Raw genomic sequence first — 25,028 nt, 5'->3', positions numbered from 1 at the left:
ATTGAAGTAATCTGCTAGCATAGACAAGTTACGAACAATGATGAAGAATTCAGACAACTTTAAATATAAAAGAATGCCAGAATATAAACAGTTAAAGAATTTCACGTGGCATTGAAGAGAGGTGCCTATAGGACATGGTTGGAAGATCTTCCATGATATGTAAAGGATTTCAGAGACGGCAAACCTTTAATTAAAAACCTTTCTGTACTTAGCACCTTATAACTATCAGCAAAGATGATAGTAGGACTGTCTCCATACTTATGAATGCCCTGATCAGGAGCTAAGGATGAGATAGTGCATTAATGCATTGAAAAATTCATGATCCTGAGGAGTTTACAATGTACTTAAGAATGAATTATAGCAAAGGTAGCAAAATCATGGTACATATGGAAGTTGAAATGGTGAAAGGAGATGGAAAGAAGGAGGAAGTCTTGCAACCTTGTGTGTTGCAGGATCACAGCTCTTCATGGGTGCAATGACATGCTCCAAGGTAAGATGTTAGAAGATCAGAGTCTAACCTGGAAGCTTCAGGGTTACAGATGCAGTTGATTTTAAAGGTCAAGAGAAATAAAGGTGTTTTCCTTTCAAAAACACAGAAAATGTTCAGGGTTTTTTACTTCTTTAATAGAAATATTTTTGTCTGCAAGAAAACCATTTTCATTTGGAATGGTCTTCTTGTGTCACAAGAAATTAGTTAGAGACGATATGCGCTTTTCCATTCATTTGATTTCCTGGAGCTTCCAGGATGCACCATGACCTCTTTACGTAGTGCAGAAAGGTGTTGGCTCCATCCCCAGTGTCCCTGGCAATAGTGTTTATGGAAGATGTGGCCTTTTGGATAAACCTGGTTGACAGAAAGAGTGAGGGTATGGGGGAACCTTATCTATAGTTTCCATGAGGCATTATGATACATTGAATGAATCAAACAATTTCAGACTTGGTACCTCAGTTGTCTAGACCAAACCCCATAACTTTTCCTCAGAAAATGTTTTCTTTTTTAGTTGAAAAATAGTTCTACACCAAATATGTTTGACAGGGTTTTCTACAGCAACAAAAACCACTGTCTCACCGCCTGCTGCCCAGTGGATATCTTTGTCATTTAGGAAGGCAGGAAAATGATGTTTGAAACTGGTTTGAAAAGGTTGTTTCAGGCACTGATGATAACATGCGAGAAGATGTGAGCGTGCAGAAGTGGATCCGTGAGTGGAAGAGATAGGGTAGAGCTCAGACTCATCACTACAGCGATCTGGGGCAGGAAAAACCCTGTGTGGACACACAGCCTGAGAAGGCAGCACTGGTTACAGTGAGGTGGGTAGAAGACAGATAGGTATATGGTGAGAGGTGGCTGTGGGGCTGGGAGTGGCTAGTACATTCCTCTCTATTGCAGAAGAGTGACGGTTTAAGCTAGAGATTCACCTCTGTTTAGGTCTTTTCCTTGCTGCATCATCTTTGGAGCTGAGCAAGGCATTGGGACTTGCTGCCCACTCTTTTCTGCTGGGCAGGATGCACAGCTCCACTTGATAGCCACTGGATTGTGCTTCTGGGACCAAGCGTGTACCATTTGACTGACTATGACAATAAAATGACAAGGCTGAGCACTGTGCTGCAGTCAGCAAGACCATTTAAGTGTCAGCACAGCCCCAGGTCTGGCTGTGTCTTGTTTGAGCATTGCTCTAGCAGGCGCACTTTGAGCTATAGTGTATGATAGGGACTGTTCCTGTAGACAGGATGGACGAGGACCTTTCAAGGAAGGGAAATATACCTAAGGGATGGATGTACTTTTGCTCTTGGGACCATAGAATGTATCAGTCCACTCAGTGTGGGACATGTGTGTCCACACACTGCTGATCCCAACAGTATTGGCTTCATTTCCCAAGATCAAACTGCCTAGTTTGGGTTTAGTGGGACCTTTGTGACTGTCACAGGACATAAAGGAGATTCACCCTTGCACTTAGGAAGGGATATAGCCAGAAAGGGGTAATGAACCTAAGGAATTATCCTTGCATGCTGCATATAGCAAGTTTTAGACCTCAGCAGAGAAGCTGAGAAGAAATAGCTCTCCCTGGTCACCAGCATGGACCTGCTTCTTATTGCTATGCCTAGACCAAGTGTGGTGGACTACATCACAGCCTTAAAAAGTCATTGATGAGGGCATGGACTCCTCTGGACTTCTCTGTTTCTTACCTTGATAAGTATGAGGCATTATAAAGATCCAGAAACAGAACAGCAGACAACTTATAACCCAAACAATAGATCTAAGTCAAACTCAGATTCCTCTTCTGTCATCACGCCTGGATATTTCATTGAAGAGCAGCCATCCCCCTAGGCCAGGAAGCGCAATTCCTCCCCCATATGTCACTGCACCACATGCTTTCTGGAAAAGCAAATAAACCCAACAAGCAGAAGGAATGTAGCACCACTATACATGCACGTATTTACTGAGAGTGTGGAATTAATGTGGCTCATCTTGGGGACACAGGGATCAAGAGTGAAAGAGGATGTATTCTCAAAGCAGGCTGGCAGTAGGGCTTTGGCTGACTCATTGTTTTGTGAAGTTATTCTGGTTTTTGTGGGAGAAGAATCTCTCTAACAAACGTACTCAAAACTTCGGTCTGACACGAAGGTTTTTCTTAGGTTTGGTAGATGTGTGCTTTGTCCCTGTCTGTTCTCATTGATCCAGTTCTGGATCCAGTTCTGTCCTTGGGACCAAACATGCAGCAGCAATAGCCTCACTGAGAGCTAAATATTTCTGTTTGAGAGGCCAAATGTAGATTATAACCTAAATAAACTGCCCAGGTATGTGGCCTTAACTTTATTTCTTATTAAAAAAGAGACAAATGCAAGTAGCAGCAGGAATATCTGCATGTAAGGCTGCAGTAACTTTCCTGAATCATAGAATCACAGAATCACAGAATGGTTTGAATTGGAAAGGACCTTAAGATTATCCAGTTCCAACTCCCTGCCATGGGCAGGGACACCTCACACTAGACCATGTCACCCAGGCTCTGTCCAGCCTGGCCTTGAATACTGCCAGGGATGGAGCATTTACCACTTCTTTGGGCAACCTGTGCTAGCGCTTCACCACCCTCACAGTAAAGAACTTCTTCCCTATATGCAGGCTTTTTGGAGTTTTTCCTTGGCACAAGAGACATTCTAATTAATTTTGGACTTTAATGACCCTGTGATTTTGTAAAGCAGATAACAATCTTTAGGGATACTCAGGAGCACCACAGGGTGGCTGTCCCGTTAATGAAGAGGCCATCTACCGCCATAAATCCCAATGAACCTTGCTCCAGACTTCTGTGAGTGTGTTGGGAGCAGAAACTTCTATTTTGCTTCAAAACTTAACTTACATATGATTATTTTTTCAGTTGGATCCAAACCTTTTATTCTGATGAGGTTGTTGATGTGATCATTTGATTTTGCTGTGAAGTTTCTACGTGCTGGGGAGCCTGCTCCTCTTCTAATGTAAACCAGCAGCGCAAGTCAGGAATAGCTGTGGTAGGGAAAGAATCAGTTCCTGTGAAAGAGGAGGCATTTTGGGTCTGGTATGTTGAGAACAGAAAGAGCAGCTGAGGCTTATAGAGATTTGTTCTGGCTTGTGAATGCGATTTAGACAAGGTCGTACCCTACCTACCAACGGAAACCATCAAGACAAATGCTGGTGTGGGAGTCACCATGATTTGTCTTGAAGGACAGTGCATGTGTTGAGAGCTGAATTTACCCAGGTTTCCCCCTCCCACCCTTGCAGTAACACTTGCTATTTATGTTTTGATTTATAACATTGGTGAAATAGTAAAGAATGTGCATCCTCCAGCTTCCGTTTTCAACTCCCCCATCCCTTCCTCCCACTTGTACAAGGGGAGGGTGTTCGTCAGGGCAACTACAGATGTTGTTATTAAAACATCTAAGCAAATAAGGTAAAGAAGGTCTCTTGAAAACATTTCTGCCCTCCCCTCCCTGACAAAGTAAGGTGTTCTCTACCGGGTATTTTCTAGTAAAATTGGAAAGGATCATGCTTTTACCAAATCTCAGAAAATTCAATTATACAGTTTGTGTCAGTTTTGCCAGTTCATAGTTATTAGCATTGTCCTTCTGCTGTATTTGTAGACCAGATTCAAACCCCTCAGAAAGTAAAATAAAGGTTTCAGTGAGTTTTGGTTCAGAGAATGTTATACTTAGGCAAAGCTGTAGACCAGGTTGGACAGAGCATTGGGTGACATGGTCTAGTGTGAAGGGTCCCTGCCCATGGCAGGAGGGTTGGAAGCAATTGATCTTAAGGTCCTTTCCAACCCAAACCATTCTATGATTCCATGATCATGATGTCCTCAGCTTATTTGTGTCTCTCTGAAATACATGTATTAGTTCATTTGTGTCTCAATGCAGATGAAGACCCATAAGTTGATCACTGAATTTGCTTAGCTGCTGGCCGGTAAAACACTGTTGCTAGGAGCCATTCTCTCTTATTTCAGAAGACTAAATGCCAGACAGACATCTCTACCTGAATTAGCTGCCTGGTTTCTGTTGGCTGTGGGGAGAAAAAGGCATTTGAGGTCACCAGGCGTTTGACCCATTTTAGTCAGCTACATGGAGATAATAGAAAGTCAAAACCCAGCAGGTCTGTTTCTTCCCATCTTTTGTGAAGGGAGCCTGGGGTGAATAGTCCATATGCAGATGTATACGGGGTAGGCAGTAGAGTGAATTTCTAAAGCTAGGTGTCAGGTATCCCAGCTGTATATTGGTTTAGTTAGGCAAAGAGGGGAGGGAGGGGGACCTCCGGTGTGTCAGGATCAATATATGGACCCATAGCTCTGTGGGAGAAGTTGCCAGAGTGGTTCCTGGGAATTGTGGTCCCAAAGGCAGAGGACCCTGGCAGTAGAAGCATCACCAGCTGCAGCCCCATATGTTCATGGACCTGTCTTGCTAATCACACAGAGGAAAGCTATGGTGGTGGACAAGGACTGAGCAGAGGGCAGTGGCATGGTAGGCAAGGAGGACATGGTGTTAATTGAGTGAGTTTTGGATCACAGTACTGAGGTGAGCCTCTGAATTCAATCCTTTCAGAAAGATATGAAGATACAGATCGAAGGTGTCTCAGGAACCCACCTGAGGTTCTGATACTGAGAGCAGGACACCAAACTATAAGTGGGAAGAGGGTTTTCAGCCTAACTGGAGCCAGAGCTTCTTTATTTAAAAGGAAGTGTAGTTTTAAATTGAGCTTTAGTATGACTGAGGAAGAGCGAATGGTATGTCAGAGTTTATTTAAGGAAGTGGCTGGAGTCCAGAGGCTTTGGGAGTAGGAAAGACATAGAGGTTGGTGTTGTGATGGTATCGACAAGAGAGGGCACAGATGTAGCATTTGCAGAAGGGAGACCTGAGGTTGGTGGGTGATTTTGCTAAAGCCATGATAGCAAAGACTGGTGGAGCAGAGAATGAAACAGAAGCTGCAGGTCTGCCGACTTCTGTTGTGCAAAATGAGTATTTCTGGTTTTAAGGTATTTACCAGAATAAACATGGAGCTTCAAAGGTGTGGAGAAGGCTGAATTGCCTGAAATATCTATGGCACTCTTAATTGTAAAGTGTGGGCTGGGTGCTCATGGGGGTAGATATTCTGCAGACTTACTAGGAGGGCTGCAGAGCAAGAAGGCGGCTAAGGGCTCTGGACACGAGCTGGGTTCATGCTGTTGGTGTGCTAAAATGAAATTGTCTGCTGAGCCTTATAGGAAATGTCCAGTGCTGCAGAGGAGCGGGCAGAAAACACTGGTTCTCCTTAAATAATAGTGCAAGCTCTAGAGAAACATGGGACAATCCTAGATCAAAATTGGTTTCCTAAAATAAACTTCCAAAGTCCTTTGTGTCACACAGATGGAAGGTGTGGATGTCCAGGGTGGAATTCAGTTACAATCTGAGGCTTCTCTGTGACAGATTTGGCTACGTTTAGAAGGATTATATGGTAACACTGAGCACACAAGAAGCTTCATTCCCGACAGATGGCTAGACAGACATGTCAAGGGTGATGTAGACACTCTGCCAGGAGGCAGAGGGATGAGCAAAATGCTCTTTTCCAGCCCATTTCCATGATTCAGGGTCCAAATACCTTTAGAAGATTTCTGGATTAAACAGAGACATTGAATATCTCTACTGCTGAATGAGGTTGACCATAGGCATGAAACTGTGCCTGCAGAAGGAAGGATGTTAACATGCCCTCTTATGGTCCTGCCATCCACCTTGGGACTTTTTCTTTCTTTTTAAGAGAAAGAAAATCAAAGATAGATGTAAATGTTGGCACTGGCAGGAAGTTCAGTGCATGAACGACCATCCTGATACAAGATGAAGCATTTAAGGCAAACTCCACGTGTGGCATTAAAATGAAGCACCAAAAACCAAACAGAAAGACCATAGCAAGAAGTCTGTGAACCAGTGCCAAAATCATACAGAAACACAGGAACTGCTGTGCTAACGAACAAAGAGGCCAAAGGAAAGGAGATATTGTAGCTTCCTCTCAGTTCAAGATGGTTTTATTTCCCTCACTGAAAACCTCTTTGAAAGAATTTTGGGTGCACTGTTTAAAAAACTGGGTGCTGTTGCTTCAAGTTTGGCTTGTGCTTCTTAGAAAACAACTAAAACCTGAAAAGTTAGTATTAAAAACTGTAAATAAGTACAATGGGATAATTATTTTGAAAGCATTTCTTTTGAGTTTGTGTGGCCCAAGTGTTGCAGAAATCATAGAATCACAGAATGGTTTGTGTTGGAAAGGATCTTAAGATCATCTAGTTCCAACCCCCTGCCACGGGCAGGGACATCTTCCACTAGACCATGTTGCCCAAGGCTCTGTCCATCCTGGCCTTGAACACTGCCAGGAATGAAGCATTTACCACTTCTATGGGCAACCTATGCCAGTGCCTGAGCACCCTCACAGTAAAGAACTTGTTGAAATTAAATTAACCAGAAGCCCTCCAGGAAAATAAGAAAGTAAAACTCACAAGTTGCGTTTAATGATCTGGATCTAAACCGATGCACACACACACACATATTTACAAAGGAAAGTAAACTGAATAATTGTGCATCTTTCCAATGGGACAGGCAAGGGTGCAAGTTTGCTTTGTTTCAGGACCACATGTGACAAACGTTCATTAAATGTGATGAAAAAAGGGTTATGACTTAGCTTTAGTTAGGGACAGGATTTGGAGGGTTTTACTCCAAGTAGAGATTTCATGGGTCTGCTCTGCTTCTCTTTTAGTTTGCAGAAGTATCAAGGGGTTTAGCTTTTAAAGTCTTGTGTCCCCGGAGAGGTATAAATTCACGTCGTCTACTAAAAACTGGAAGATTAATCTGAAAGAGATCCTCCTTTTGATGCAAGACTTTGGCTCCTTCTATTTGAACAAATCAAGTGCTGAGGACTGTTCCTGGGCATTGGTCCCTCTTTCCATTTCTAGAGGGACTTTTGGAGTGGATGGTTTTAGCTCTGGACAGGCAGGACATCCCCACCCAGCTGTATTTCACTATCTTTTCATGTTATTGTAACTGTTAGACATGAATGCATCTGCTCCTGGATCAAACTATGTAATCCCAGCAGGGAAATAGCAATTCCAGGACAGGATTGGCTTAACCTATTTTAAATGTCTTCTTTAGGATGGAGCAATGCACCCCTACAAGTACTTATATCCCTTTACTGGTTATAATGGGAGCTGGGGTGATAGCCCGTATGTGCACCGCAATTGTCTGCGTATATTCATGGGAATCCATCCTAAATCTCTTCACCAGCACCAACGCTACAATTTCCCTCTTGTCTCTTTACCCCAACCAAAATGGAGTTGCTGCATACTATCCCCTATGTCATCACTCCTGCTTAATACAGGTCCCCACATCCGTGCTGGGCCAGTCAGACCAGGGAATGGATGCAGCTGCAAACTAGCTCGTCAAGTAAAGAAATGAAGGGTTGCTTTGAGAGAAATCTGTTCCCAGATTCCAAACCCTACACAGACACCAGGATGTGCTGGAAGAGATTGGGAACTGCATTGTGAGATGGGGTGGAAAGCTGTACTGTGTCTTTGGACATCGCCTGCATTTAGGTCAGGCTAAAGCAATTGTTATGCAGAGACCTAAGGATAGCAAAGCAGAGATTTTAAAGACTCAGACACACATGTATCTGCTAGAACAGTGATAGATTCTGTCCTCGAATCCATGGGTGTATGCAATGACCACTTGCATTCCCAGCAGCAATTTTCTGCATCTCCCCCAGTGGGATGAATACCAACCCTTCCACAGCTGTAAATCTGTTTACCTGCATTATCTCTTGTAGCTCATCACATAAAGGTCTGAAAATAGTCCAGAGGTTCAAGTCTTGGCTTGTGCACAACAAATGCAACAGAAAGAAACCATGTGAACTCAGCAGAGTCCAAAGAGCTGTGTGTGTAGGCTATATATAGGAGAACAGGTCCTGTTACAGGTACATGCAGCGTGCTCTAAGCACGGCATCACAAGATGTCCCAGGGACTTTTAAAGGGAAATGCCTGTTCCATGCCTGCCATTGGCTCCCAAAAAGTCTCCAAGCCTCATTTCCGCATGGTTTTACCTGGGTCCTCTGTGTCTGCAAGTGATGGGGAAGGGTTTGTGTGAAGAGCATTACCTATGTTTTGAAATCAAGTTCTTCCATGAAATTTTGGGAGGCTCTTTAGTTGCTTGGAGTCTGGTATTACACCAGTCCCATCAGAGACTGTTGCCCTGCTTTTCCTTATCTGTACCCTCACCGCCTTTGTGAGATGCTGCAGATGGGCTGGCTGACTTTGGAAAGAAGGAAAATTAAATGGCTATGCAAATTCCCTGCCTTTTCCTCCTTCTTCTTTGATCCACATCCTTGTAAAAGGAAAGTGGGGGAAGTGTTGAGTGGAATCCAGCGGGGTTCTGAACTTTGTGAACCGGCTCATTTGATCTCCATTGAAATAATGGGTGACATGGGCACCCAAAATGAAAGTAACTCAAAGGAGTTATTTAGATCGCTGTATGGTCTTGTGATATGAAGAGTCAGAGGGCAGAGATAGGGACTCCAGCCACCACTGCTGGTTGTGAGTGCTGTTCTGGAAATTGGCAGGAAGACCCTGAGATGTGTTGAGTTATGCTCATGTGCAGGTCTCCACCAGCTATATAAACAGCTCTTTGTAGGGTCAGGACCTGCCTTTTTGGCTTAGAGGTGCCTTTCAGGGGGTAAAGGAAAGTTCATCCCCTTCAGCTATAACTCTTGGTTCCTTTCTCTCTCTGTGATGCTGATCCTCAGATTATGAACTCATTTTGCATGCACAGTTTTGCCTCAAAAAGGGGAAACAGCTGGAAAGATTCCTTCTGACCTCTGGAAAATGAGAGTTTGATGACATTAGGAAAGCAGCATCTCAAGTCCAAAACAACTTCCCCTCCCCTCAATTGGCCCTCATTCAGTAAACTGCAATCTTTGCTGCATCATTCATGCTTCCATTTTCATTCAATGGAACACAAATCATAAATCCCACTAAAAGCATCTGTCTTCAACACAGTTCTTCCGCTGACTTAAGGAGCAGGACCTCATTCCTTCCTCTCTCCTTAACCACATTTGATTAAGGATATTAAGGAGTTTATTACTTCCTAATATCATCTGGGAATAATTTCCATATGTTGCATCATTCTCTGGAGTGGGCAAAACTCCCTGTGCCAGCAAAACAGGCTGCAGTATGGCTGTATCCCAATTACACTGCATTTAGTGTTTTACTGGAGAAGAGGTTGCAGGTGGCCCTTTATAGAACGATGCAATTCATCCTTAGTTTTCAGATAACTTATAGTATCCTTTCCACTGGGAAATTAAGCAGACACTCTTCATATCCATTGCAGCTGCTTCTAGTGTTAAATTAAACTGCTGCTATTACAGCAAGAGGTTGCTGGAGCTGAGTTGTGTTGTTCCTTAATTGTTTATGGCTGTGGATGCAAGCCAAGTAGCAGTCCTGTAGTAGCAAACGCTGGAGATAGGACCTGGAAAACAGATGTTTGGGCCAAAGCCAAGGTGGTTTCAGGAAAGACAGTAAGAGAGAAGCAGGAAACCAGTTATCTGTCTGATTTATTGGGCAGGGTGAAGGAATTCACCCCAGGGCAGAGTGCTCGCATGAGACTGGTATAACAGTAAACTGATTTTAGCTAGCTTTTAGCCAGCCTTTGCATGGGCAAGGTCTATTTCCTAGTGCTAACCCTAGGTGTGCCCAACCTACATGCTTTGTGGATGGGTAGAAAACAGTCTTTTAGATCTGATACAGTGCAGGGGATTTTTGGAAGTTTAATGGCTTGAAGAATCTGATCAAAACCAGATCTCTACAGTGAGTACTGTGAGTACAGTGAGTACTGAGTAAACAAATCATCCTCAGGCATTCTTCTTTGCCCTAAAGGAGAGAAACGGGTTCATCACATGCTAACACAGGCTCTAAAATGGGTCCAGCTCATGATTTGAGGGTGCCAGTCTCTCTGTTCCTCTCTTGGGAGCCCAGGAAACATGGATGCTGTAGACATCTAAGGTTAGATGAGGTCTGTCTTACCCATGTTTTCACAGAATCACAGGCTGGTTGCACTTGGAAGGAACCTCTGAAGTTCATCTTGTCCAACTCTTCCTCTCAAGCAGGTCCACATAGAGCTGGTTACCCAGGACCATGTCCAGACATCTTTTTAGCTCCACAATCTCTCTGGGAAACCTCTTTCATGAAGTACTTGATTGCACAGAGCTAAAATGAAGTAGTGCACAGGAGAAGAAGGAGGGGGTATCCAGCATTAAAGACTAAGAAAAGGTTTAAATGTCACTGTTTAGGGGAGAGATCCACAGATCTGAAGATCAAGGTATCTTATCACATACCCAACCAGTGATTTTTGGAGCGGTGATTTAGCAGCACAAGATGCTTTCACAGTTTTGTCTATGTTGTAACCACATTGATTTCACTGAAATGAGAAGATTTCCAACCCTAACCATTCTATGAATGTCGGACACAAGCTTTTAGCCCTAATTTTGTTTCTTTAGTACTTGAGCCAATAGTGTTACTGCATTTTAGTGCTGAGGAATCATCAAAAAACCTGTGGCTTCTTTTAGCAACACTCATGTTCTTAGATCTCCAACATATTGACTAGTAATTCTGAGTTTCTAAAGCTGAGTTTTGAAAGTCCTGGTGAGTGAGTGCTTACAGACCTCCCTGCACTTCCTCCTGCTCCCATCCGTGGAATACATCTCCATTCACACAAAAGAGGCACGATGCAGATGTTGTAACTGTTGGTCTTAGTCTTTGGCTCTAGTTAGCTTTCCACACATGCTACATTGTGCAGACTGAACATGCAACTTGGATTTCCCTTCTGCTGCAGAGACCCTTTGATTTGCTTTTCCTTTTGTCTTTAGACTAATGACTTGTAACAAAGGAAATGGCTAAATAATTGCATTAAATGGGGGAAATAACTATACATGTATTTGTTCCTGTTAAAGAGGTTTTCTTCTATTTAACTTCTCTGCTTCTGTCAGTCCAGGCAGAAATTTTAGCCTTTTTGTGCCATGGACCACTCACAAACCCTTCACTGCGCTATTGTGCAGTGCCACAAATGCGCCTCCTTACGAAGCTACCCGTGCTTGAATACCTAAATATAAGGAGTCACATCAGAAAGTCGAGGGGTGATGAACACAAGTTACTACCAGGGAGGTTCCAACTGGGCACAAGAGAATAATTTTTCCCAATAAGAACAATCAGCCATTGGAATAATGTCCCCAGGGAAGTGGTGGATTCCCCAGCGTTGGACACTGTTAAGATTGGGCTGGACAGGGTGCTGGGACATCTAGTCTAGGTCGTGCTTTGCCTAGAAAAGTTGGACCACATGATCCTTGGGATCCCTTCCAACCCCGTATTCCATGATTCTAAGTGGCTTTCCTGAGCAAGTTCATCAGGCACTTGGCTAATGTATTTCTGAAACAGCCCTCAGAAAACTGCTGCCCTCATCCAGAGGAGAATGGGATTGTCCTAATCTCCTGTATCCAGCCCCAGGTGGTGCTTTGCCTTCCCCAGTAGCTTCTGTAAAATTCCAAAGTGCTGATGTTTTCCCAGTTGAGGGCAATGCCACATACAGACGTCCTTGGGCAGTCTTCAAAGGAGGTCTGCTAGCTGCTGGTGGCCCATGATCTGTGCATTGCTAGGGATACGCATTAGACATGAAGCACAGGACTTTTTTATTTCTTTCTGTCCTATCCTATCTTCCCCAGAAACCTGATGGGCTGCTTCTCTTTTAAGCACAGTATCCAATAGGGTTTATGTGTCTCTGTTCTTTCCCTGAAAACTCAGGGCAGTTGTTAGCTAACCTACCCAGGAGCTGCAACAGGAAGGAGAGTTTTCCTACGCTGTCCATTGTATAGATCGGCTTTATTTAGGGTAACAAATTTAGGGAAACCTCCTGGGAAGCCTTGTTTGCTGAAATGTCTATCAGAGAATAGCTTCAATTTGCCCTATGAGCCGTCTGTTTGCCAAAGTGTCAGGAACTGTTGCAGTGTCAGTACTTGTGAATACTAAGGCCAGAGTAGTTGGTGTTTCAGCCCCTGTGCTAACTGTAGCTGTTTGTCTTCGTTTTATACAACAGGAAGAAGATCTCACCATATCCAGGACAAAAGCAAAACAAGAACCTGCTGTGACCTGGCCACACAGTAGCAGAAAGTTGTTGTGAGTTTTACAGCTGCCCTAGACTTTTGCACAGGGGGCTGATGGAAACCCATCACTCCACACTGCTGGGTAAGAGAGAAGACACTCAAGCAAAGGGCTACATGTTGGTTTCTCAAGTTTTCTTCTCTCTTTGATGGTCTTGTCTCCTGTCTCCTTGAACAGAGAGTCCAAGCTTTAAAGTCAGCCCGGCCAGAGGAGCAGTTATTCTCATTCTTTCAGCTGAGAAAATCCTTTCCATGTTGTCCACCACTGTGATGAAAGGAGAAGCCCCTTTTGCCAGAGACTGAATTTGTCTGTCAGAAAAACAGCATTTTCAGGTAAGAAAATGCCATTCCCAGCAAAGAATCCGGATCTTCTTCTGTGTGAGGCTGGAGAAGCTGCTCTTGGGTTAGAGCATTTTATGTGTAAAAAGAAGAGACCTGGGCCATACCCCACAACACAAGTCATTCAATGTTTTTCTGTTGTGGTTGAACGATATATTGTTGTCAATGTATTTGACCGGTAACAGCTGGTGACAGGACTTTTAACTTTGGTGGTCCAAGACATAGACTTCTGCAGCTGAGTTCAAAGTGCCTCTTGCTCCCTGTTGACTAGAAGGGGAGTCAGGAATAACAAGCTCAGAAGTTGACACAAAAGTTGGGTAGTAAATCCCAGTCCTTGGGCCCAGATGGCACAACAATGGGCAGCAGCTACAACAGTTAATAACTTCTGTCTTCACTGAATCTTCTGTCTGAAAGCTCTGAAAGAGCCTACAGAGAAGACCAACCCAAAGGCTTTTTGTGTTTCTTGGCATCTTCATTTCATATGTTCCTGTTTCCAGCTGCTTAAAATGATCCTAAGATCCCTTTTTGCTCCACTCTCCAGACACTGGAGTTCATATGAGCTGATTTTTCTCTTTATAGCTTCACTTATGAATATGGGTCAACATCCAGGCAGTTGAATGCCCGAGATCACTTTCCTGTTGTGTATAAATAGTACACAGTTATTTAACAGTTTCATGTTCAGCTTGCAGGCTTCCAACAGCCTTGTATTCCCGAAACCCTTTCTATTCTCATCGCATTTGGGTTCTTGAGCTCATGATTCAACATAAATTACAGCAGAGGTTATCCCAGCTAAGAAAGTCCTGATTTGGCTTCTGTGTGTTGTCATTCCTGATGACTGATGTCAAGTCACCAGTACTCAAAGCTGCTGTTGTGGGTCTTTCCAGCATTGCAATGAGTTCAGCTACACAGTTAAGCTGAGTTTCGCTACCTTACACACATTAAGCAGCACTCGGTCAGTCCATCATCTTGCTAGACAGTGGAGGAAGTCAGAGAGTCTCCAGCTGGATGGATAACTAACGGCCGGCATATTCCTGTCCGACGGAGATAAGAGGCTGGTTAAAACCAAGGGAATTTTTAGACTCTTCCCAACTATCGCCTGTCTTTTGTTTGACGCAGGACTTGTCATGTCTCCCTTTCTGCGCATTGGTTTATCCAACTATGACAGTGGCCCTTACCTGCCATCCCAGGGGGAGGTGATTAACCCTTACTGTGCTGTGATGGTGAAAGAAGCTGTGGAATCAGGTAAGTGGGAAGGTGTTAAATATGCATATGAGCTTTTATAAGATGTGTGTGTGCCTTACTGTGTAATTTCTAGTGTGTATAAAGCACATTGGTAAATCTTTATAATGGTTTGTGAAGTGGTCTTCGTGTCTCAGCACAGTGCAAGCTTGGGTTTGTCATATCCTGCGAGACAATCTGATTTTAAGATGATGCACAACAAATCTATGTCTTCAATTTGAGGTTATTATGAACTGAATTACAGGTCCCAGCATGTGACACAGCAGATGAGCTGAGTATTCGGTTTCACTTTTCTATGAGCAGTTGCTGGCCTGTTAGTGGGACTCCTGACAGATTAAATCCATGTGTCCTAGAAATATTCTGGGAGGGCTGTCTTTGTTTATCACAGTTTTTGAGGAACTGACAGCAAATTCCATCATTTAAAACATAATAGCTCTCAAACAGCCCCAGTCTTTGCAGAGAGAGTTAATTTCTCTGCATAATTGCTGTACCATGTGATGTGTATGTATTGTACATATACATATGTACATATGCATACGTAATATGTACAGTACTGTGTAAAATGTTTGAAAGTGAAACCTCCTGCTAAGCTGTTTTCTGTGTCTGGATACATGGATTGTTCCTTTTCCTGATTGAACACCACTGATGAGTCCTCATTGGGAAGACATATTTTATACGTCTCACGCATGACGATAGACCCAGTGAGAGGATGAAAAATTTCTTGGTTCTGCTTTTCAACAGTCATGAAGATCAACTTCAGTGTTATAGGGAATTCCTCATATTGGCTGTTATTTATCTTCAATCTTTGATAAATTCCTAACTTGACTGCTGTGATTCATTATAAAATTAAATCAACCCAGAAACACCTTTTTATACCTTGAGGACCCCCATGGCTCTAATCATCAGAGGATGTTAAAGTAGTTTAAAAGAAGAAATTTTAGACTTTTAAAATAATTTAGTATTTCACTGGGGTTTTTTTGTCTGTATTTGTTTGGGCTTTAGGAGTCAGCATTTATCACATTGAACTTTAGCTTGGCTTGAATGATACTTTAAGTGATTATGGAAGATGTAGTGACTGGTAAATTGAAAAGGAAAGAAAATACTGTGTGACAAGATAGCCCTCAGAACCCACTTTTTACTGAAAATATATCCTATTTCAGCTCTGTGCAGAGCTTGGCTTTAATGAGGCCTTTGAAAGCCATGACTCCAATTGAAGTCTCTGTCAGTTCAAAAGTGAATGAAATCAATTTGGTTAGAGCAGACCTATATTTATTTGTCTTGCACAGAGCCGAAAGCATTTTCTGGTATCTTGTGAGTCGGTACTCACAAGAGTACCGACTAAGTGATACAATTATTTTTATTCCTGTGAGGAGATGATGATGATGATAGTAGTAGTAGTAGTAGTAGTAATAATAATAATAATGGTAATAATAATAATAATACCTCTACCAACAAGAAATAAAGAAGTGTATTTGGGGGAACTTTTCTCCATTAATGTGGACTGAATACAAGAAAAACTATATCCTGCTACTAAAAGATTTCTGTTTGCTGGGGTGTAATTCCATTCTTCTAGTGATAGCTCAGGGCATGGTGGGGCAGCCAGAGGCATTCTTCATGTCTGTGACAGTAGCAGAAACCTTCGGAGACTAATTCATCTCAGACTCTGCTCTTAGGGTGGGTTAAACCACCCCTTGGAGGTGTTAATCTGCTGCTGCTGGAGGGTGTTTAAAGTTGTAGATGGCTAACTTTACCTCTAAGGTGACTAAGACGAGGCCATGGTGGGACTCATTTCCCATATAATTCCAGTATTCTGCAAGGATGGAATATCTAAGCAAGTCAGCTGTCTTTGTATATAGCCATGGGGAACAAACAGGGATTTCCATAGTGGGATTCACCTCATCTCGAGCAAGACATCCGTAATGGATCTGATGAATCACACCATAGAAAATCCCAGTGCTCAAAGGCAGTTTAGATAGTCCACTCAGGTCTGACTTTCAGTGAGATAAGCTGACTCTACATGCCAGAAATGCTCTGAACATGACCATCCCAAGGAGCTGTCATGCTCAAACAGGCTTAGCGAAGGCAAAAAGCAATGAAGATCTCAGGACAATCAGTAGCAGAATGTATTTTGAATAGCTGCATCCCTGCTTTGTGATATTTTTGATTATAGTTTGCTCTCCAGCTCCTTGGTTTCACAAAGCACTTCCTACTCAATGGCACTGGGATTAAACCAGAAGAAGTTTTATTGGCTAAAGTGGCATGTCCAAGGAGTAGGAAAGGACCAGCTCCCAGCCTTGTGCTCTGATACATGACCAGTAAGGTTTCTTCAGGGCAGATGACGGCTGTACAGCAGTAAGGGCAGGATGTGCCCAAACCCAGAGCTGAAACCAGGATAGATCCAGTCCTAAATGCCTGCAAGCTCTATGCTGGAACTGGTTTGGTAGATGACTCTACTCTAACTTTTGCAGTGTCCTGTTATGGGTCAGATATATACCATGTTTAGCATTAGCTAAACATGAAAGGGGTTGGTTTGGTTACTTGGTTTTTGCAAAGAGAGCAGTGGTAAGTGATAAATGTGTTTGATTCCCCAAAAAAGGGAGTTTGACTTTGGGTTCATGCCAAAGGCCATCCTTTGTTCACCAGCCATGATGAGTAAGTCAGTGGGACAGGTGTCCCCAGGGGTCTGGGAGTAGTGCACATCATCTATGGACACAGGGCTGTCACAACGAGGCCACCTAAAAGAATTTCAGAAGCTCAGGAAATATCTTGGCCAGATTTTGGTTTGGTTTTTTTTTCCACTTGCTTATTTTGTAAAAGGGACCTTGGTATTTTATGATATAATCTTTAAAAACCAGAAAAATCCCACTTTAGAAGTGTTATAGCAATTTATTACTGATGACAAAATATTTCAGAGATCATAGCAGCCCCAGAGTTTAAAAGAATCTGCCCTTTAAGAACAGCTTCTGCTTTCACAAGCCACGAAGACCGGTGCCATTTTACCACCTGTCTTGGTGACATTTGCTTCATGAAAGCTCTTGCTCCATGTTGAAACACCACAAGGAAAAGCGCTCCCAGCTACAGTGAAAGCTGCTGCCTGGGAAAGACAGATGCTATTTTAACTTTCAGGAACCCAGGGTTGGATTAATCCCTGGCAGAATTCCACAGTCAGTGGGGATGCACTGGGGTGACTGTCTGATCCCTCACATTGGCTGCTTCATTCACATTCCAGGGTTGTTTATTTAAAGCCTGATGTTTTGGAGTGTGATGCAAACAAAAGCACTTGGTTTGCAAGTGCTATTGTTTCACATCTGTGGAGTTTCACTGATGTAGCAAAGAAACAACCGTCCTTACTGAGATTCCTGTTCTCTATGGTTCTGGCGAGTTTATGTCTCATTTTTATGTCTGAGTTTGTCTGGTTTTGTCAAAAAAGTGTTATATATATATTTACAGGCTTGATGAGAATGAATTAAGTCTGCAGACAATGAGCTTAGTATATGATTGCCTAAATTTGCGTATGTGAAAATCAACCCCACTTAACTAATAGAAATGGATTCACCTTAGATTGAAGTGCTCTAAACTTTGGGGAAACTGAATTGGAACCTAAAATTGAGCTGCACAACCACTTGTCATACCGGGCACAAGAAAGTTGAGAAGTGGTTTTATGCTGCAGGAATGATGTCTGCTCAGTTTTGCGATGCAGAGCAGTGCTGATGGTCAATGTACTGCAGCTTAAATATGTGATCAAACCAAGTGCAGAACTACTTTGTGAGAGCCAGATGGTGGGTGGGTCCTGGAAGGTACTTTCTCAACCTAGATCTCTCTAGTGACTACAGTCTATGTAGTGGCTCTGGCAGTTTTTTTTCCAGTGTACGGGGTGGTGAAGGCAGATTTTTGTTATCTCCCAGCCCTGATAGTTGTTCTCTCCCCAATAAACATTCTTTCCTTTCCTGAGATAAATATTACACAATCAGGACTAACTACTTCCTTTTTTCTCCTTCTCTCCTGCCTCCAATAACTCTGGAGCTTGTTTACCAGTTTTAATCCATCCTGAAGGCGTGGTACAAGCCTCAGGAATCTTGGAATTCCCACCTGTGTAAATCAAAGCTGAGCAGAGGGAAGAAACCTGAATTAGTCCTTCCATTGGGAAGGATTTTTCTCCACCATGTGTCACGTTCCAGGCTATTGGCTGCATGTGATTTTCCAGCTGGATGAGGGAAAGGCTGGGGTTATCGGAAATGGGAACAGAGTCTTTAGAAGACAGGAGTCTTAGGGCTGCTGCACGCACAACTGCTTTTTATTCTCTTGTTCCTCCAGCTTTGGCATTTGATGGGTTGAAATTTTGCAGAAAGTAACTGTGAAATAGAATTTACCTTGAGTAAGCATCCAAGCCTTTTACAGGGCTCTATGAAATAAAACAGGCTGTATGAAATGAACAAAACTAGCTGAAACTCTTTTCAGAGAGAACTAACTGGAGAGAACTCTCTGCAAGATAATGCTAAGCCTCCGAGGTCCCCACTTTTTATCCATCACTGTGGTAAGATGAGTCTGCTGTGAAGGAAGAGGAATTAATGCATGAGGAAGAAGTGCTGGAAGAGGTTGAAAATTGCATCACTGTGGATGTGGTTGGAAGTCTGCAAGACAATTCGTGTATCAACATCTCAGAGTTAATGAGTGCAGCAACTGAATGGACATGGGCTGCAACTGAACATTAATCATAAAGTGCACCCAGCTTTTGGGGGTTTGAAGCAAACCTGGTGTTTTTTCGTTGCCATGGGACATATGATGCATGTAGCTGGTTATCAGTGGTGAGATTCATCTGGTTAGAAGTGTCAGAGTCTACATTTGAGGTCCACTCAACACAATTAATGGAGTCAAGAGGGGAAATTATCTCTTCTAAGGCAAATGCTTGTATTTGGTCAAATGAACATACCCTAACTCCATTGATTTATATTGTCTATATTCTTCTCACTGGCTCTGAATGGAACCAGTGTTCAGACAGCTCAGATATGGGCATAACAATGTAGACACCTAAAGCTAAGTGAGATGAATCCCGTCCTAGGTTTCACTTCATGTAGTAACCTCCTAAGACACCCTAACATGGTCCATTACACACCATGGAGAGAGACCTTAAAGTGGGTAAATAACATAGACCTTTCTCAGGGACTTAACGCAGATGAGAAGCAAGTCCAGTCAATCCACACCACTTCTTGTTGACAGAAAATGGCCAAGTGTACGTGCAGAAGAAGCCCACCATGTACCCACCCTGGAACAGCACTTTTGATGCCCACATCAACAACGGCAGGGTCATGCACATCGTTGTCAAGGACAAAAGTGCTGAAATGGTTTCGGAGGCCACGGTGGAACTCAAGGTGCTGGCGGAGAGGTGCAAAAAGAGCAATGGGAAGACAGAGATGTGGGTGAGCATTTCTATTTCCTCTTGTGGGATGTGATGGGGTATGGAAATGCCTTGTGACCATGCCATGCTGGGACTGTAACCAGCAGGGCAGTAGGAACTGGTTGCCATCCAAGGAATAATGTTTTGGGCCTACTTGGGTATGACTTGAAGGGAAGATTTCAATGCAAGTCAGAATAAAAGAGCATGGCACATTTATATTACCTACTGCTGTTATATCAACTGGTATATCAACATGGCAGAGGGGTTGGAACTAGATGATCTTAAGTTTCTTTCCAACCCTAACTGTTCTGTGATTCTATATTGAAGCATATGCCTTCTGTTAGCAAGGATTCTGGTTCAGGGGAGCCATGCCTACATATTAATCTTTGCTTACAAAACCCACTGGGGACAAATAGTAATATGGGTGGCTAAATGTGAATTATTTTATGTACTCTGGGGAAACAGCTTTAAAAATCTAATCTAATGCCACGTAACTGATTCATAGTTACCTGACTTCAGATTTATGTCAGAGGAACTCCTTTAAAATCACTGGAGTTATATTGGTGTAGATTTGAAGTAACAGTCTTCATAAGGATGCTAAGTGTAAGGTTGTGTTCCCTGGTAGCCCAAGCAAGAAAGTTCTCAATAGCAGTCCTTACTATGTAGTATTCAGTAGCCATGCTGTGAATAACTATAAAGTGAAAAGACATTTGGAGAGAAACTGAGAAACTGATTTCCTTGTTTGCTTGCGTGTTTTATTTCTCATGCCAGTTCTCAGGCTAAGCTGCTTGGGTTATGAAAAGAGTAGAAAAGTCAAAAAGCCTTCAGTCATTTAGCAGATCTAAGAGCAAGATTTGGTAGAGATTTGCATTTAACACATAGCCTGGAGTAATTGAGATATTTAGGGATAGAATTGAAAACCAAAAGGCTTTTCTCAGCATGACCCCAGTCCCAGCCTTCAAAGCCATGGGAGGCAGTAGCCTGGTGAGGAGAAGAGGGATGACATAGTCTGGGGTGCTGCTTGCTTGCAGCAAGGGTAACAGGCCTGAGGTCAAGCGGATTTGGGAGACCCTGATCCTGTTGTGTCCCAGCTTGGCAGCAGCTCCTGAGATCTTCTCTCCACTCAGTCCCTGATATAACCTGGGAAAGGTGGTCCCACATATCCCATCCTGCAAGGGTAATGAGGAGAGAGAATAGCATTTTTCTCCCTTTCCTGCACAAGGGCACTGTTTCTCCTGGAAGGTAAAGAGGTAACCTTGCTCAGGCTGTGCTGGAGGTGGGTAAAGAAGTCACTCTTGTGATCCTCAGGCTGAAGAAATCCTTGAATGTAGGTCCTCTTATACCTAGGCAAGTGGATCCAGATTTACAAAGGCATCTATAGATGAAGCTTCAGATTAGTGGGAATTTCCAGCTCCAGTGGGAAGGCCCCAAAAATGCCTAAGTATGCTTGTAGCATCACTCACATTGGCTTTGATTGAAGTTAGACTTGCAGAACCAAGTGACTAAAATATTTCAGCATCTTTTAAGTACCTGTCTGAGGTTGGCTGGTTATTTTGAGATGCTCTCACTTCCCCCTTGCAGGATCAATGGGAAGAAATTTTCTCTATAGATAGTACTGGTCTTGCACTGATGTCTAAAAACTTGTCTACAGCTTCTTCGATTTAGTCACATTTATCCCTTCTATCATGCCACTCCAATGTTTGATAAGAGGTGGTCTAGGCTCCCTTCTCTGTAGTTTCTCCTACCCTGCCTTCTTGCCCCACATTGGTATGAAAAACCCAAAAACTATCATTAATTGGCATTCATCAATTCCCACTGGGAAAAGGACATAGCTTGAATCATCTGAAATGATTGTTGCTTCTTTGAATGTCTGATTAATGATTGCACTGGTCTCTTTTTCTTGTTTTTCACTTACTTCAACCAGCTAGAACTGAAACCTCAAGGACGAATGCTGATGAATGCAAGATATTTCCTGGAAATAAGTGGCAAGTGATTTAGTTTGTTAATTGGTAGATGTGATTTCTGATTTTGTGGGGCAAAGCTGGTATCTTCACTGAAAATGGTATCTGTGTGATTACTGATTTACTCATAGGAACTATCATAATGATTTGAAATGAACAGTCCAGAAAAGCAATTTTTATTGTATGGTGGGGATGAAGACTGACTGTTCCTCTCTGATTTGCAAGGCAGATTTTTGGCTGGTTTACCACTAAAATGGTAGATTTTCTCATTATGTTAAGCAAGACAGAATATGTATACAAGGAACCATAATGAAATTATTCTACTTGTATGTAAGCATGTAATGTGTGCCATGGTGCACGTTATACTGCAGATCTAAAGGTTGAGGTACAATTTAAGGTTGACAACACCTAAGTATATTTGTTAGTTGGGCATTTAAGATCAAGAGCAGTCTAGGTAAAACAGAAAAAGAACCTAGAGAGTGACTCATCTGATCACATGCAGGTTTCTGCTGCAAGGTGGGCTGAGTCATTCACTGGGCTCCATTGACTGCTTCAGCTAGACCTCCAGGGACATGGCAGCAGCTTAGTCACCCTGGGGAGGGGACACACAGTAGTTTATGTACCCTCACAGGGAACCAAATCCCACCTGCAGAGTTCAATGTTTATGTGAAATACATTTTGCTTTGTGGAAGCAAATGGTTGCAATCCAAATGCTCAATCTTATCCTCCTGTCTTTGATGCCAAAACTCTCACACCCCCAGATGTAGGTGAAGCTGCAAGGTGTAGATACCTAGAAGGACCTCCTATTTATAGAAACATCGAAGTACTGAAAGCAGCTAATAGCATGTCCATACTGGTATTTTCTCCATCCCTTAATACAGAATAGTCTATTGTTGCCTCCTTGTATGTTATGTCAGAGAGGCCAAAGCATAGAAAACACAAATTGTCTTAGCATTACAAATAGCAAGGTCAGCACTAGACCACACAGGGGGCCAGTTTCCACAGAATACCTGTGAAATTTGCTATGCAATGTGTGAGTAAAAGGAAACAGAGATTGAGTGAGATAAAGCGTGCATATCTAGATTTGTAGGCACAAGCACACATATAAGCGCACCTGTGTATATATATGCATGTGGCAGTCAGAATTGGTTTGGTTACTGTTCTAAAAAAGTTAAATGTGAACTGTGAATAATGGCATGGACACAGCAAACAGCAAAGCAACTGTTGGCATGATAAAAATAACAAGACAAAAATATCCTAGGAATATACATAGGTGCTTACTCACACACATGTACACAAAAAGGATTCAGTTAAATATCCATATATATTATATACACACATTTGTGCATATATAGATAATTATTAATGTTTATGCAATTTCATCTGTTTTAGGGCATGGATCTTCAGTGCTATACAAAGTTAGAAGTTTATGTTTAACTGCAAATTACCTCTCCTTGGGAAATTTCTGTCTATATTTCAAAAGCAGCATTATGAATATTCAAGGAAGCTCAGGGTTCCAAGTTTAAAGTCATTTTAGTGGCCTTGTAGGAATGGTAGACAAAAACTCATCCAAACAAGTGTTGTGTGGGTTTCAGAAAATGGTATTTCTTAAAAATACTCATTTCCATCAGTGAATCGTCAGCTTCAGTCACTCAGTGTTTTGGTAGCTGCATTTTTGCCTTATGAGACAGAAATCTTCTGTTTCCTTTCCCCCAGATGCAAAGGACCTGGCTGACTGTGAGACTGAAGCCTTCTCCTTGCACCAGCGCAGGGGAGCCATCAAACAGGCCAAAATCCATAATGTCAAGTGTCACGAGTTCACAGCCACCTTCTTTCCACAACCCACCTTCTGCTCTGTCTGTCATGAGTTTGTTTGGTAAATGAAAATAGATCAACGCCTTTTCCCCTTTTAACCCTAAGGACCAGTTCTTGTGTAGATGTGGCACTTACAGACATGGTTTAGTGGTGGATTTGGCAATGCTGGGTTAATGGTTGGACTTAATGATCTTAAAGGTCTTTTCCAACCTAAATGATACCATGATTCCGTGATTCTGCAGTGGCTATCTGAGCTCCAGGTGTCAGTATGGCAGCAGGATGAGACCCTTGGCATCTTAACTGTAGAGTTATTGCATCACTTCCAGGATGTGGTTCACAGTTCTAATTCCAACTGTGTAAAGTTCCCTTAATTTTTTAGTATGGAGACAGGCTGAGAAAGTTGGGGCTGTTCAGCCTGAGAAGAGAAGCTGCGTGGAGACCTCAGAGCAGCTTCCAGTGTCTGAAGGGGACTACAAGGATGCTGGAGAGGGACTCTTCATTAGGGACTGTATTGATAGGACAAGGAGTGATGGGTTCAAACTGAAACAGGGGAAGTTCAGGTTAGATATAAGGAAGAAGTTCTTTACTGTGAAGGTGGTGAGGCACTGGAACAGGTTGCCCAGAGAAGCGCTAAATGCTCCATCCGTGGCAGCGTTCAAGGCCAGGCTGGACAGAGCCTTGGGCGACGTGGTCTAGTGTGAGATGTCCCTGCCAATGGCAGGGGGTTGGAACTAGATGATCTTAAGGTCCTTTCCAACCCAAACCATTCTATGATTCTATGATCTTTGGCCAAATGCACAGACATTTCTCATCAGCCCAATTTGCTCTTTGAGTGCTGTGAAATTCAGAAGATGGCTATGTGTTAAAAAGGCTGTGAAAACCACAGAGAATCACTCCACAGTTAGATTAAGTTAGAGAAGCTCTATAAAGACTGATAAAAAGCAAAGCTGTTTTATTCTGTTCCTTTTATAAACATTGCTCTCTTTTCTTCCACCAAGGCTTTCAGACAATTCAGCATTAACCATTTCTCTGTTTCTTTCAGGGGACTGAACAAACAAGGCTATCAGTGCAGACGTAAGAAACTTTTCTGATGTTGTTACTATCATTATTTATTTCTTCCTTTCTTAAGGAATTTTTGTTAACACCATGACACGCTTGTTCTTTCAGAATGTAATGCTGCCATTCATAAGAAGTGCATTGATAAAGTAATAGCCAAGTGTACAGGATCAGCAGTCAATAGCAGAGAAACAATGGTATGTATTATTATTTGTCTGCTTTTAATAAACCTTGACTGTTGTTCAGATCTCTCCTACATCGCTGTAAAGTGACTTCTTATGAAGCAAAAGGTGCTGTTGAACTAAAGGCTGTGTGATCTGCTCTGTGACCTTTGTTTTTTATGTTCCCAGTGGTTTCATTACCTCCTACTTGTGATTTACTCAAATGCAGCTGCTGAATAAGCAGTTGCTGAATCGGGACTGACATTTTTCTAAAGTATGAAGTATAGCTGGGGGGGAAGTCATGGACATGAGATGGAGATTTACTGAAGGACATTATTCATTCCCTGATGTTAGGCAAGACATTATGTTGAATTTTCAGAGCAGTA

At 42.6% G+C, this 25,028-nt stretch overlaps 1 protein-coding gene across 1 annotated transcript in view; it reads left to right on the top strand.

The window, feature by feature from the left end:
* The window catches only part of PRKCQ (protein kinase C theta), a 64,960-nt gene that overhangs the window by 5,112 nt on the left and 34,820 nt on the right, over positions 1-25,028 (top strand). The window contains exons 2-9 of the mRNA XM_030479808.1: positions 12,613-12,761; positions 12,855-13,009; positions 14,132-14,257; positions 19,472-19,671; positions 21,574-21,634; positions 23,327-23,486; positions 24,468-24,499; positions 24,593-24,678. Coding sequence (XP_030335668.1) covers positions 14,140-14,257; positions 19,472-19,671; positions 21,574-21,634; positions 23,327-23,486; positions 24,468-24,499; positions 24,593-24,678 — 657 coding nt within the window. The 5' untranslated portion in view covers positions 12,613-12,761; positions 12,855-13,009; positions 14,132-14,139. The remainder of the gene's footprint in view (positions 1-12,612; positions 12,762-12,854; positions 13,010-14,131; positions 14,258-19,471; positions 19,672-21,573; positions 21,635-23,326; positions 23,487-24,467; positions 24,500-24,592; positions 24,679-25,028) is intronic.

Source organism: Strigops habroptila, chromosome 3, assembly GCF_004027225.2.
Source record: "Strigops habroptila isolate Jane chromosome 3, bStrHab1.2.pri, whole genome shotgun sequence".
NCBI lineage: Eukaryota > Metazoa > Chordata > Aves > Psittaciformes > Psittacidae > Strigops > Strigops habroptila.
Note: the sequence above shows the minus strand (reverse complement) of the source record. Positions and strands in the feature narration are given on the sequence as shown.